This window comes from Drosophila virilis, chromosome 3 (assembly GCF_030788295.1).
Source record: "Drosophila virilis strain 15010-1051.87 chromosome 3, Dvir_AGI_RSII-ME, whole genome shotgun sequence".
Lineage (NCBI taxonomy): Eukaryota > Metazoa > Arthropoda > Insecta > Diptera > Drosophilidae > Drosophila > Drosophila virilis.
The window spans coordinates 18,702,411-18,716,810 of NC_091545.1; the positions used below are offsets into that span (position 1 = coordinate 18,702,411).

The following is a 14,400-nucleotide window of genomic DNA, read 5'->3' on the forward strand; positions in this document are numbered from 1 at the left end:
TGAATAATGGCGCAAAACGCTTAAATCAAAAATAAACGGCATATTTGTGGTAAAAATATATATAAATATCAAAAAAGACGTGAAATATGTGTTTTATGCTATATACATATATAGCTTTTAGCTAGAACGATTGTGCAACCACCTCAAATAAGATTTTTTACATTAATTCATACCAGCTGAACATGTTATGAATGAAATTGAAGCTGATCAACAGGGGATGCGCCGGCAGCACACATGCAACATTGACACACATAACCACACACACACACACACACACACAAACAGGGACTGGTGCACACATGTTGCTTTAGCGCCAAGCGGAAGCAAACTGAGTTCCGGGAAAGTTTCGGGCGTTTTTGTTGCACCGAGTGCGCTACAGGCGCTGAGCTACTTAAATACTGTGTATTTGTGTGAATTATATATGTACGTACTGAGCCATTCAATCATTTATGTATTTTTACGGCGTAATCAGAAGTTAGCCAAATTGTCACTAGACTACTTTATTTTTACCGTTCGGACATATCCGTATACCTACATGTAGGGTATTTTTTTTAGGTGGGCGTTACGGTTCAGGGGCCAAGAGACCGGCAATCTACGGCCAACTGCACAAACGACGACGCAGTGAAATTTAAATTTATTTTTTTTGGTTTGTCTGCACTAGCTGCTGCTCTTCGAAGTTCGAAACCCAAACACACACACACACAGACACACACACACACAATAGCTACAACAGCAACAACTAAAACAACAACAGCGGCGTCTTATCGGCAACCGCACACATTCACATTAGGCGTTGCCGGCGCCGCCAATAAGTGGAAGTGCACAAGTGGTTGTTGCATCGCATTCGTCTAGCTGCATTGTTGTTGCTGCTATTTCCGTGTGTGTCCTGTACATGTTTTTTTTTTTTCATTCTCGGCACCTTTGACTACCCTATAGTGAAAAGTATATGTGTACATAACTTGGATACTTAATATATGTTCATTTGTGGTTCGGTTCATGTTCAAGGTTTGGTTCGTTCAGGCTTAGCTTTGCCGGTGCTTTATCGAGATAAACCGTTAAAAGTTGTGGTTCATGTTAAATAACGAGATTTTAGCTTAACATTTTATGATTTAAATACGATTTGCAGCCTTAATAATAACAATATTATCAGAAATGATGAAAGGTTGTTTTCGTTGCACCTTACCAAATTTGAAATCTAAAGCTAGGGTATTTCCAAGTCGTGTACTTTTGTTGCTTGTGCAAGTTGCGTGCGTCCGAATGTCATTTGCATTTTCATCATTTCGCTTAACGAAACGTAACCAACGTGGGAAGTTGGACCGTCTGCTCGTCAAGTGATCTGGCTCCAGCTGTCCACTTGCCCTCCATCCGTCCAAGGTGCATTCGTCTGCATCTGTGATAAAAATAGAGTTATGTGGTAGTTTTTCTTTTTGTTATTGTAGCCGCATTTCTTTTCGGTTTTCTTTTTATACCCTGTACTCAGGGGCTATGAGTAAAATGGTTTTCCGAAAGAGGCTTCTGCGATATATAAAGAGATATATATCGAATAGGAAACTTTCAGCAAATTTTGAATAATATAAGAGTCAAAGAGATGGCATAAACGATCTTGAATAGTTTACTCAAACAGAAGAAAGTTGGAGTGCTTTTGAGGGCAGCTCCTAGCTGAATGCAGGGTATCTACGCGTCGAGCACTCCAACGTTTCTTTTTATTTAATATACCTTTTGTTGTGTCGATTTAAGTGTTGCTGTTTTTCTTTTTTTTGGTGGTCATTTCGTTTGGCTTCCGGTATTTTGTTTGTTGACTTGTTTAATTTATCACATTTATTTCTGTAACTTTTATTTAATTACAATATGGTGCATACATCAATATTTTTGGTTATATCGTTCGCCGTGGGCTGCAAACATTTTGTTAAATTTGTTTTTGTTTAGTTTATCAAATTTTGTGCTTTGGATCGCTTATCTAAAATGTTTTTTTTTTTTTTTTGGCGTTTTACACATAAAATCACTAAAAATGTGGATTTTCCTTTAATATAATTTAAATTTACGTATTTACAAACATTGATCTAATGAAATATGGTGAAGAAGATATTTGTACAGCAATTTCAAAATTTGTTCATCTTGGACTTATCATCGTTAAAAATGTTTTCAATTATGCTACAAGTTTTAAGCTAAATTGATCGATTTAATCAAAACTACCATAAAACGAATAAGTTATTGGCAAATTGTAATTGAATTAGATCAAATTTTTTTTGGTAAACTGTAAAGTTTTAACTACGCATTATTTGAATAGAACGTTGATTCTGGAACTCTACATTTCTTTTTTTCTCAAAAATTCGCTTAGTTGACAAATGAACGATCTCAATATGTACATATATATATATTCTTGTTGTATATATATATATATGCTTATGAAAGGACTAGAACTGTGCTGAGATGATGCAATATATCGAATACATACATATAATACAAGAATGGATTTCTGTCAACTTTCGTGGACAGCAAATAAATGGATTTTTGATCTATTTGGAAGCCGGTTCCTTTAGCTAGTTGATGCATTTGAAGCACTGCTAAAAATCATTCTAAAAATAAATTCTACAGCTATTTTTGGCAACTGACTTGTCCCATGGACCATGATTCACAAGCCGTGGGCCCGACTTAGACCCAATTGGTGCGCGTGGTAGGCTATAAAGCATCGTTGTGGCTCTTGGATATGGTTGTCTCGATCTGATCGATGCGCCGAAACGAGGGCATGTACGTGGAGCTGGCCTGTGTGACAATCGAATTGTTGGAGGAGCTCTGCAGAGATAGAGATATCTATTGGTGAGATGGAGCAGAACCGATGCAGCACACATTTACCTTCTTCTGGCGATAGGAACGTGCACGCACGCGTGTTGTGTTCCGTCGCACGGGATTGATTGTGGTCGACTTCTGGGAGAGACGCACAGAGCTGAATGTGCTGCCCCGGTGTCCACGGCGAATTTGTGGCGAGGGCGTGCCGGTGGCTGCAAGGAAGTAGATAAAATTGACATAAGCATATTCAGATATCAATCAGCTGGAGGTGCTCACGTGTGCCTGGTATCGCGGTGCTGCGCTTGGTGGCCTGCATCATGCCAAAGACGACGGCACTGAAGGAGCCGTGGTGGGAGGTCTGGCGCTGTAGATTGGGCGTCTGGGCGAGTGGTATGCCCGCCGGCTGACGCACTGGCGAGATTAGCTGACTGTCGGAAATGCCCTTCGGATGCACATAGAAGGTGGTCATCATGCCCTTGCCCTTCACATTGACCTCGCCACGTTTCTGCATAACGAAAAAACCTAAGATTCCGCCTCTTTGTTCGCTTCAAACCTCAGAGCTTACCACACACGTATAGCCGCGTGAGCAGAGCAATTCCGCCGTATTGTCCGGCACCTGGACCCGCCAGTTCTCGCCGGTGGAGTCCATGCGTGAGGCCACGTTCACTGTGTTGCCCCATATATCGTAGACAGGCTTGCGAGCGCCGATCACACCGCTGACAAGGGGTCCACTGCAGATGCCAACGCGCAGCTGGAAATTGTTGAACGCATCCCCATTGATCTCCTCCAGCTTCTTCTTCATGGCAAATGCAAACTCCACCAGGTCACAGACGCTATCCTCAGACGTTTCCCCCCGCACGCGCAAATGCTCGTGATTGAGTCCAGCGGCAGCCATATAGGTGGCACCCACAGTTTTTATTTTCTCAACGGATGCAAAGCGCGGCTCCTCCAGCAATTCATCAAAGTCGCCTGGGGCAGAGACAGAGACAGAAAGCATCATTAGCAATGCGACTCCACGAGAGACTATAAAATCAATCAACTAACAGATAATCTCATTCAGGATGCGAATACACGCTTTGCCATTGTCGATGTCCTCCGAGTAAAAGTCCTGGAAGTTGGGTATCGAGGCGAACATAACGCCGCACAGATTGTGCATTTTGGAATAGAGCTCGTCCGTGTGCTCGTCGGACAGGTAATAGGCCGCCACGTGGTCCGGCAAAATGTTCTGTGAGAAAATCCAAATCAGGCGTTTAATTAATGAGCAATCATCAGGAATGGGAGTGGGTGAGTTAATGTGGGTGGGTAAATGGAACTGTACCTTAATTAATGTGTCATTAAGCGCACGATTCGATTTCATGTTGGTCAGTTCCCGCTCCGCTTGCTCCTTCCAAATGAAGTCCAGCCGCGAGGTGACCTGCGTGCGACAAAGGGCATTATGAGGAGCTACTTCGATCTCATGGTACCGGCAAGTGCTTACCTCCACGAGTCTAGCATGATAGCAGACCATGATTAGAAAGGTGATGAGTAGTATCAGCATTTGGACGCCCAGGGGCATGCCGTTCTTCCTCAGGTTGACCAAGCTGAAGCTCTCTTCGGTGCTGAACCGGATGAAAATCAGCGTGGTGTAGAAGGCGACCATTGCCAGGGCCATGATAGCCTTAATCAGGTAGTAGAGCTTCAGGGCTGTGGCCAGGGAGACGAGGCACAGCACCCAGGTGAAGACAATATACTCGCGATGCACGCAGCCCAGGTTGTCGTCCAAGCTGGATCCGAACGAGCTTCTGCTATTTCTGGTCAATGCGTAAGGTCGATGCGACTGCTCAAAGGACTCCAGCGGTGTGCTCGCATTGGAAAAGGTGAGCGCATTGGCCAATGTTTGACGAACCAGCTCATCGGACGCATTGATGAGGCTCTCATTGACCAGCGATACCAGGGATATGGCCGAGGTGCCGCCACTCGCTGGGGTGCGTATCGTGAAGTTGTGCTGTATCGTTTGCGAAATGGAGACGGTCGCGTCCAAGTCCAAGGCGGCCACCGAAACGTTGGAGCTGCTCGCCAACTGAAAGTCATTGGTGCCATTGTAGCTGGAGGATGGGCAGAGTACCAAGCCAATTGCGCTGAGCAAGCACATGGAGACGATGACCCCGCAAATGAAGAGCGTGCGGCGTCGGCGCTGATGGACCAGCTTGGCGGAATTGATTTTCAGGCAGCTGGGCAGGCCTAGCCAGGTATCAGATGGCAAACATAAGCGAGGCCAGCCAATGCTGCGTGTGTGTGGTTGACTTACCTGGAAACTCCTCGGCCATTACCAGGACACAACAGAAGGTGAGCACCACAGTGCCCACAGCCAGGCATGTGATGACGGTGGTGCAGCGCGGTATAATGATGACCTGGCAGAGCACCATAAATATCCAAATGACAAACACACACAACATGTTGGAGCTGTGGCAGGACGCAGTGGGGCCAGGCAGAAGGCAGAAATCAATTAGCAACAGTTCATTAATTAACAGATTGGGTGGCCTGCCACATGTACTTAAATATATATATATTTGTGTATTTACGCACCGGAACATATCCTCGCGCAGCTGACAGAATTTCTGCTCCTGGCTCTTGTCGATGAATTTCAGTGTCCAGGCATTTAAATACTCGCGTCGTATTTCCTTATTCGAATTGATTTGTATATTCTGTTCGATGAATTCGTCAATCTGAACGGAACGTGCTATTAATAGTCAAACTCTCCGCATATCAGGTTCGCCTTGCTACCTACCTCTTCGTCCAGTGCGGTAACCGACACGCGATGATCCAGTTTGGGATCCACCAGTATGGAATCTGCACGATTTAAAGCTTCCTCCGGACTATTCAACTGCAAATGTTAATTGAGAATGGGCATGAACATTGAAAAGGCACTAAAGATTGGCCTCCAAGATGTGCTCAAGCTACCAATTGTTAGGGATCGCTTGGGCTTAACTTACATTTCTGAATGGTATCTCGGGTATCCACTCGGTGGTGCTCTCGTCCTCGATGACCAGACCCTTGGCATTGATTGCCTCCGTCAGGTTTTGTACGCTGGCGCCATTGCGCGGCTTTAGCTGCTGTTCGAGTGGTGCGGACATCATGGCCGTGGGCGAGGATACTGTGGACAGGCCAGCTGGTGCACCTGCGCTTCCTGCATTCGCATTGCCTGCAATGGCAGCGGCAATGCCGTTGCGCAGCCGGCGATTATCGAGAGGCACACCCTCGACCACATTGGGCAGCGAATTGAGCGAGATGTTCTTCTTCTGCTGCTGCTGCAGCAGCTGGGACGGCTGCTGCACAGCCATGGCCACGGCACACTCCAGACTGCGTCCATCGATGCTGCCGCCGTCGCCGATGCCCACAGCTGTGGTGCTGCCCATGCTGCAGTCATTGCCGCTGCCGCTGGCCGAGATCGACTTGGGCAGCGCGCTGGCAATGGGCGTGCCAACGGCGGCGGGGCCAAGGCTGCTGCTCAGATGCGCGCTGCTGCGTGTGCCAAAGCGTCGCTTGGGTCTGCGCGCCAGATTAACGTTGGTTAAATGCCGGCCAAGACGGATGGATTTGAGGACTTACCGCAAGGGCTCCGTTCGCTTGATGAGATAGGTGGTCACGTTCAGCTTGTTGAGATGATTATCCCGACTGCCGCCGTTGCCCGGCTCCACCTCGTAGGCATCGTTCAGGCAGTTGAGTGTCGCCTCCGAGATGTGAACACGCCTGGCAAGGGTTTGAGTGGGTGGTAAATAGATGACAGGTCGGTTGGTTGGTTAGTTGGTGAAAATTAAATTCAAATATTTGTCCACGTTTTCTGCGTCTGAGCGTAGTAATTGGATTGCTCTACAATATGGTTTCCTGTTCCTTGCTGTCGTTAAATGTTTATATTTCTGTTTCTCTGGCTCTGGCTTTTGGCCAGGCCACAATTACATCAAAGCGTTTTGCATTAAATGGAAACTTGTTCAACTTTTCATCTTATTCGGTTCGCTTTGTGGTCGTCCTGATTCGACTCTCCGATTCCGATTCTCTGCTAGTTGCTTGTTGTTGCCTTTTCTGGTGTTGGTTTCTTGTGTCTAAACACGCTGAGTTTGCGAAAATGACGAGGCAATTGTTGGTAGCCAGCATTGAGCACGCCCTAATTGGCCAATTAAAAATTTGGCTCACTAAGATTCGAAGCACAGCACAGCGCAGCTATGTTATTTGGCAGCTCGGGTTTCGCATTTAATTCTTGAATTTTTGCCAATAAATCTGAGACTGCCAGCTGGCCCAAAATATTGTTTTGTGCTGATTTTAACATTCAACAATATTAAATAACAGTCAACTAGTGTCTAATCCATTTGCGCCTCAAGGACTTTAATTACCAGCTAGACTTTGAAGAGCAAATTTGCCTAATGCAAAATCTGTTTGAATAACTGAATTGTTGGCTATAGCATACTTTTAAGCATGTTTAGGAATAGTAGTCATATATAGGAGAGCTCTGCCTTAAAGCAATACAAGTTGAGATGCCCAAAAGACTTAGAAAACTCATTTATCCAGAATTGCCTCTCAAGGCATATTCAAACTGACTTAGGAATAAGCCAAGAAGTTAAACTCTGAGAGTTAATTAAATAAAATTGAAGTCCTGCTACATAATAACTATTATTGCATTAACTGTGTCGAAGGAACAGATCAACCAGAACGGATGAATATATTGCATAGTTGCGTTCAGAAAGAAGATCGATGATCGATCGATGATCGATTATATATCAAAAAGAGTATTTGCTCTTCGGTGCTCTAGAACTTGTTTTGCTTCGACTTGTTTTGCTTACCAGTTGTTTTCGACAACAAGGATAATTACAGGACCTTGGGCATGCTGGCAATGCTGTGTGCATAATTTCGCGACTAATTCGATTGGCAGCACACAAATGTATGCAAGAGCTAGCTAGAGGCTGGACGTGACCGAACTTACCCAGGTATGCCGCCAGATTCCATGTGATTTGCAATGATAACATCATTGGACCAAACGTCAAAATGCCATTTCTTGTTGCCGAGTACGCCGCACATCACCGAGCCGCTGTGTATGCCGATGCGCATGTTGAGGTCAACCTGCGGAATTAACAGGTGCAGAATTTACAAAATATGCAAAGCACGTGTTTAACTGCAGACTGAGCAGCAGCTGCACCTGAAACTGAAACTGCAATTGTAGCTGCAACTGCAACTGCAATTGCAATTGGCGCATACTTTTGAGGGTCGCTGCAGTTGTCAGAGTGTCAGTGCCAGTGTCTGTTGCACTGACCGTCACTCGGAGGCTGCGTCGACCAATTGTCATTATTTAACGGCAGCTTTCACATTCATTAAATGCTCTTAAAGGTCACAGGAGTTAAGAGAAGCTGACTGCCCTACTCGCTGCGCCAAAAAAATCTATTAGGTTTTTTTTTCGCACACTTCGTACATTGTCGCGCATGAAAATTTAACACATATTTCTTGCTGTTGCTTGCATACCCTATACAAATTGATGCCATAGGTAGAGTAGGGTATAATGGGTTAATGCACACATATGCAACAGCCGGAAGATTAAGATAAACGGGAGCAGTTATAATACGATAACTATGCAGCGATAAAAATCGATGTTAAAGCTTGAAACAGCAAATTTATTTTGCTTTCTGCAAAGTTCCATAAAGATGGGCTCATAAACATCAGCTCGGAGCCGTATCACAGGGTATCCGCTAGTCGGGCACCCGGGTACATAGCACTCGTACATGTTTTCGGAGCTGCTGCCGTTTGTGACTGCCTTTTGCTCTGCTGAGATTTGCATACAAATGAATTGTCAACACGTCCGGCAAGGACCAGTGCGACACTACACGGGGCCGGGCCACAGAGGCCGACACAGCGGGCAGAGCAAAAACAATGTGCAATATTCGTAAAAATAAAGCGGCTTGCTGCAAAAAAGGAATGCCAAATAGCTGACAGCTGAAAAATTTGCGGCATTAAATTTAAAAAAATATTTGCGGGCTTCCAACGTTTTACAGCATGCGGCTGCATAGCAGATGTCTGTTATTGACTAACAGCATTCTGTTAGACGGCAGCTGTTAATTGCAAGCTGCGCTCAAAAGTATGCAGCAATATGTGTGCGTTCTGTTAACGGAAGACGAAAACTTTGCAAACTTGAATTGCCCATATTAAATATTTTAAAAATAAAAAAAAAAAGTTGCTTGCCTTAAGAAATCACGAATGAAAAAATTAGCTGTTAATTGGCAGCCCATTACAACAATTTCCTGTCACTTACGTGCGTATGCAGGCGGACATCCTTGATGGCCTTTATCATGTGTAGCCCAGTTTCGACGCTGCACACCGCATGATCCGGTCGCGTCTTCCAATTGTCACTTTCGAACTGCGACACGCAGTAATAGCAATCGCCAAGCAGCTTCACGCGCAGGCAATGATTGTCCTGTCGATCAGGAAACAATATAAATTTTGAACACCTCCACATATGGATTCTTACCTCCGCAATGCGATCGAAACGGGCGAAAAGGTCGTTTAAGATTTTCACCAATTGCTGAGCCGATGTTTTGCTCGCCAGCTCCGTGAAGCCCTGCAGAAATAAGCTCAAATTGTTAGCCAGACAAATAAATTAGCTTTAAATATTATTTACCTTAATGTCCGCAAACAGGATGCTCACATTGTCCATGGGATAGACGTACAACTTGTTGAACTGCGTCTCAACTGTGGGATCCGTGCCCTTGTACATTTCGCTGCGTATTTGATTATTCACAATGTTGGGCAAAACTGTAAACGGTATGCAAAAGCAAAAGAATTTCGAATTCGTCTTAAAAAGTGTAAATTTAGAAGGCAACTATTGAAGTCTTTATGCTGCCAGGGCCTGCACTTGTTAAGCAACTCACAATTACTGAGCATACCTCAAATATGAGAATCCTGGCAGCTTCCTAATGATTACCTGCAGCTATTCGCTTCCAGTTACCTGGCTCTGAGTTCTACGGAATATCATTTATTTTGAGACCCGACAGCTGCTTTTGCTTTTCTTTCTCTTAAATCTCGCCTTTTTTTGTTACATGAGAGCCTGGTCTGTTGCTTGTTTTTGTTTATTGGGCATATAATCGAAGCTGTGTTGCAAATATTGCAAAATATTGTGTTCTTGACAGCTTTGACAATTTCTATGGTCTTAATCTGATGGCTTTTACATATACAAAATACGCTATAAATAGCTAAAATTCAAATGAAGCACAATAAAATATTCCCTTACTACCAGAAGAAATTTACTCGCTCGAAACAAATGTAAATTGAAAATTGTTGCTAGATTTGAACCGTCGACTTATCGAAGCAAAAAGCTGATTATAGTGCTCACTTTCGAACTAGCCCTTACCTTATTTATTTAGATATATAGATAGTTGTCGGACATCTGCAAGGGGACTTACTTGAATCGAGCAATTTCTGAGTGCGCTGCAGCTCCTTTTCAGACTCCTTCTTGTGCTCCATTGCCTTGTGGGTCTCAATAAAGGCCAAACGCTGTCCACGATCTGTCAGATACTTCGTGTACATGCCGGCCACATTAATGGCCGTGTACAGAATGAAATTGGCAATGATTTGAAACAGAACGCAGTTGTGATCCAATGGCGTCTAAGAAAAGAAATATGAAAAGAAATTGCAATCCAAATGCGCGTGTGTGTGTGCTTTGTACTACCTCCTTGTCCTGCAATTTGTTGATTGTGATTACGGCCAGGTGGCAGCTGGCTGTGATTGTGCCGCCGACGACGCACCATTTGAGCGGCAGCGGCAACATGGCGTACGGCACAAATATGACAAACAGTATGTACCAGACCAGGTACTCACGATTCTCGAAGCCAACGCCTTCGCTGATGAATCCTGTCGCAGAGGCAATAAAACATTTATGACGGCCAAAAGGATTAGGACATTTGACGACCAGCGCATGTGACGCATGATTTATGTGCCCAAGCCAGCCCAATCTCACCTTGTATATTGAAGAGCACCCATGTGCAGACGGCCGCCCAGTGCAAATAATTGTTGGCAAAGCAGCGCCAATAGCCCAGAAAGCAAATGGCCAAGTTGGCAATCCCACAGCAAACCGACCAGGTTATCGCAGTCGCTGTGCTCGCCTCGTCCGAGCTCTGCATGGACTGTAGAGAGAATGTGGCATAGTTTTCGATTGGCATCAAACACTTGACATTAATCCGCTTACAATTTCCAAGCGCTCCTCCCTGGGCTGCAGCATCCAAATGAGCGCCATTACAATCTTGAGCACAAAGTCCACCACATTGACGATTATGAGAGATTTCTGGCGTTGCCTGTGCGTGTAGGTCAGATAGCTTCTTTCCAGCGAGCTCTGCTTGAATGAGTTCGTCAGCGAGGGGCAGAGTATGCCTTTGACCACGTTGCCGCTTTTAAAGGCCGAATACGTTTCATTAGTCAGCGGACGTTGGGGCCCAGCAATGCTGGCTATGGATTGACCCGATTCCAGTTCATAATCTGTCATAAGTACGTTAAGAACAAACTATTTTTACACGAGCTACATAGTCAGATATTTACCAATAATTAAATTTAAATGTCTTAGAGTCACCTCACTGCTCCGATTTACTTCTACTTCTACTCGGCTCTTGGGTGACAAGCTTCAAATGACTCAACACTTTAGTTATCAGGCATATTTACCAGCTCGTTAACTTGATCAAGAACTATTTTGAAAGTTATGCGAGCTGTTTCCAATGAAATGGGCAGCTTTACAAGTCAACATATTGAATGCTTTATTATGCATTCCATATATCAATCTGGCAACATATGGAGTACATTCTGAGAAAGCAGCTTCGCTTAAAATGGAAATATCACGATAATTGACAAGAGGAACATATAATGGGGCAGCAACTGATATTTTGGGCTGAAATTTCGATTCATGACTGAGTTGATCCAGTCCATGTGGTACCACACGTCCGTGTAGACCGATGGCATACTGCCGTAACCGCAGCCGAGGCCATATGAGGCGATGCCATAAACTGTTAAATTCAATAATAGCGGATCGCCGGAATCGCCCAGGCAGGGATTTGCATCGTTTGAAGAATTCATATTGCCGGCGCACAACATTTCCGGCTTGAAATTTTTGATCATAGACTCACAAACATTTCTTTTCTGTAACGTGACATCGATATACAATAACCTGGACGCCAGAGGACCGCCCTGTAAACAATAAGATAGCATGAGCTCAGCTCTTTAAGACAATTGGAGTCATTGGAGTCAACACAACTTTAAAAACACGCCCCCAGCCCAGGACCCTATAAATAAGATCAGTATCGGGTGGTTGGGTGGGCAGATTGATAATGCCAATGTGCTTGCTCTCGGAGGGAAGGTCATAGGCCAGCTTCATAATCGCAATATTGTTTGTATTGTACACGGTATAGTTGCCTGGGACATATATATCCGCAACCGGAACATTCAGAGTCTGACCGGTGACAATCTTCAGACGGTTCGGTGTTCCAGCAACAACCATCAGCACCCGACTTCGAAGCAATATCTTATGATCGCTTCTGTTTTTGTTTGAAAATGGATTACTGCTGGATCAGTAATTATATCTGGATGCTATATACCTACTCCATGACACATATTGCGGCTGATATCACAAATCGGGGGGATATTATGCAGCCGCCACAGAAATGATTGTCGCCAAAGTATCTTTTCGGCGATCGCGACCTAATCGATACGACATATTTGGCCATGCTTTCGTACACTTCCTGATCGTAATTGGGTGTAGCCAGACGCTTCACTCGACTCACTCTTGACTCCTCTTTGCCGCTAAGAACCAATGCCAATGTAACCAGCAGCTGTAGTAATTTGCAAATCTCACTGTATCTCATCGTATGTTGTAGAAAAAATATATTTCATATCAAATTATTGTTGACACTGACGTAGATTGAATAAGTTCGGAAAACAGCTGCGACAAGCAGTTATATATATTTACGGGAGTGAAGAGAAATAAGCGCGAGACGTGCACTTCATAAAATGTGTACTTTAATAGTAGAATGAAGTGTCTACAGAACGCAGCACAATCAAGGAGTACCTAGATGTCGAACCGGATTTTTAGAGCATATTTTTGATATTCTAAAATTAATTAATAACCCTTTGGTAAGGGAACTAAATTTTGGGCCGCTTTTTCTAATAAGGGAGCTATGTGATATAGTATGCCCATAATTATGAGATTTGGTAGAAGCTTAAACTTCAAAACAAATACAATTTTTCGAGTGATCTCCTTTATGTCTGATTGTAGTCTGAATAGTCCGAATATAGATTGTATATTTGGATATGTCAAGACAAAAAAAAAAGGTAACTCAAAAAAGTTCCACATCTGACCGATTAATGTTCTCTGATATAGAGTTTCAATCCAGGATTATCATCAGACTATATAGACTCTATATAATTATGAGGTGATAAATGCATTACTCTTTTCTCAAGGGCTTAAATCTGGCATTTAGGGCCATGGCTATCAATTGCCTTGCAAGGGCCGCCCGAGCCTAATTGCGGTCGGTTAAACCTGGCTTGGCTTACCAAAATTGCTGTTGCCAAATATGCTGCAGCTTTCGGTGCGTCGCTTGGGTCCATAGCCAGATTTAGCCTCCACTATGCGCACGGATTGCACACGCCGCGGCGTTGGCTTGGCCGTGCCAGTGCCCTCGGTTCGGTCAATGGCCAGGCCGACGCCGAGCATGGCCTGCTGTTTCTTGCGCAAATTGGACAGAATTGATGCTGTGGAGGCACGCAGCGAATGCGGCAGATCGCCGCTGTCGTCCATCTGGGCGCCGTCGCCGGGCAGCCGTGGTATTTTGGACATATCCAGAGTTGGGGTGCACGTCGTGCCTGTGGCTGCTTCCTGCTGTTTTTGTTACAGTTTAGCTTTTAATTAGCCCTAAGTGCTGGGCACAATTCAACTTACCTCGGACATAGCCACTGCTTCGCTTGTTGCTGCTGTTGCTGTTGCTGCTGCTATTGTTGTTGTTGTAGTTAAAGTTGTTGTGGTTGTTATTGTGGCTATAGCTGCCATTGTTGTGACTGTAATCTGCTCATCATTTGTGGTCAGCGCTGCGGGATTGCTCAGACCGTGTCCGTTGTCCACGTCGTCGTCGTTCACGTCATCGTCATCGCTTTCCAGCCTTAGATCGTCTATTTGTGCCAAGGTAATCGCCCCCTTGTCGACGGCACGTCGCAGCACCACGCCCTGCTCTGGCTCAGTTTCCGGCTCCTGCAGTGCTTGGCCGCGCTGCGTTAGCTCCGGGGGCGCGGAATGTGTTACGCTGTTGCTCTGGCGGCGCTGCTGCAGCGCTGAAGATGGCGTCGAACTGAGCTGCCGCAGATGCACCTCATCCGAGACCAATTTGTCGTCATCGTCATCCATGTTGCGCTCCTGCTCCTGCTCCGGCTCCTCCTCGGCGGTTCTGCAATAAGTGAACAGTATATATTCTGAGCTGTTGGCTTTAATAAGAAGTATATGGAAGGCGGGTGCGAGCATCATCATCGTCATCGTCAACATCAATGAGGCTTTAGCTTTCAATTTTCGCTTTGAAGTTGTCAACGATTTAATTTTGCTTGTGTGAGCCAAGTCTGATTGCCTTCCCT

General features: G+C 44.9%; 1 protein-coding gene across 3 annotated transcripts in view; it reads right to left on the minus strand.

The window, feature by feature from the left end:
- Positions 1–1,816: 1,816 nt before the first annotated feature.
- The window catches only part of Ac78C (adenylyl cyclase 78C), a 36,669-nt gene continuing 24,085 nt past the window's right edge, over positions 1,817–14,400 (minus strand). For 2 of the 3 annotated variants that reach the window (XM_032434673.2, XM_002047839.4), the window contains 22 exons: positions 13,721–14,219; positions 13,336–13,660; positions 10,988–11,274; positions 10,760–10,925; positions 10,472–10,653; positions 10,206–10,407; positions 9,425–9,558; positions 9,275–9,364; positions 9,059–9,220; positions 7,742–7,878; positions 6,376–6,516; positions 5,760–6,315; positions 5,555–5,650; positions 5,353–5,492; positions 5,075–5,229; positions 4,265–5,007; positions 4,106–4,201; positions 3,832–4,012; positions 3,353–3,756; positions 3,064–3,292; positions 2,854–2,999; positions 1,817–2,793 (listed from right to left, as the gene is read on the minus strand). In XM_032434673.2, coding sequence (XP_032290564.1) covers positions 2,680–2,793; positions 2,854–2,999; positions 3,064–3,292; positions 3,353–3,756; positions 3,832–4,012; positions 4,106–4,201; positions 4,265–5,007; positions 5,075–5,229; positions 5,353–5,492; positions 5,555–5,650; positions 5,760–6,315; positions 6,376–6,516; positions 7,742–7,878; positions 9,059–9,220; positions 9,275–9,364; positions 9,425–9,558; positions 10,206–10,407; positions 10,472–10,653; positions 10,760–10,925; positions 10,988–11,274; positions 13,336–13,660; positions 13,721–14,219 — 5,185 coding nt within the window. In that variant the 3' untranslated portion in view covers positions 1,817–2,679. The remainder of the gene's footprint in view (positions 2,794–2,853; positions 3,000–3,063; positions 3,293–3,352; positions 3,757–3,831; positions 4,013–4,105; positions 4,202–4,264; positions 5,008–5,074; positions 5,230–5,352; positions 5,493–5,554; positions 5,651–5,759; positions 6,316–6,375; positions 6,517–7,741; positions 7,879–9,058; positions 9,221–9,274; positions 9,365–9,424; positions 9,559–10,205; positions 10,408–10,471; positions 10,654–10,759; positions 10,926–10,987; positions 11,275–13,335; positions 13,661–13,720; positions 14,220–14,400) is intronic. The other variant, XM_032434674.2, reaches the window with a different exon arrangement.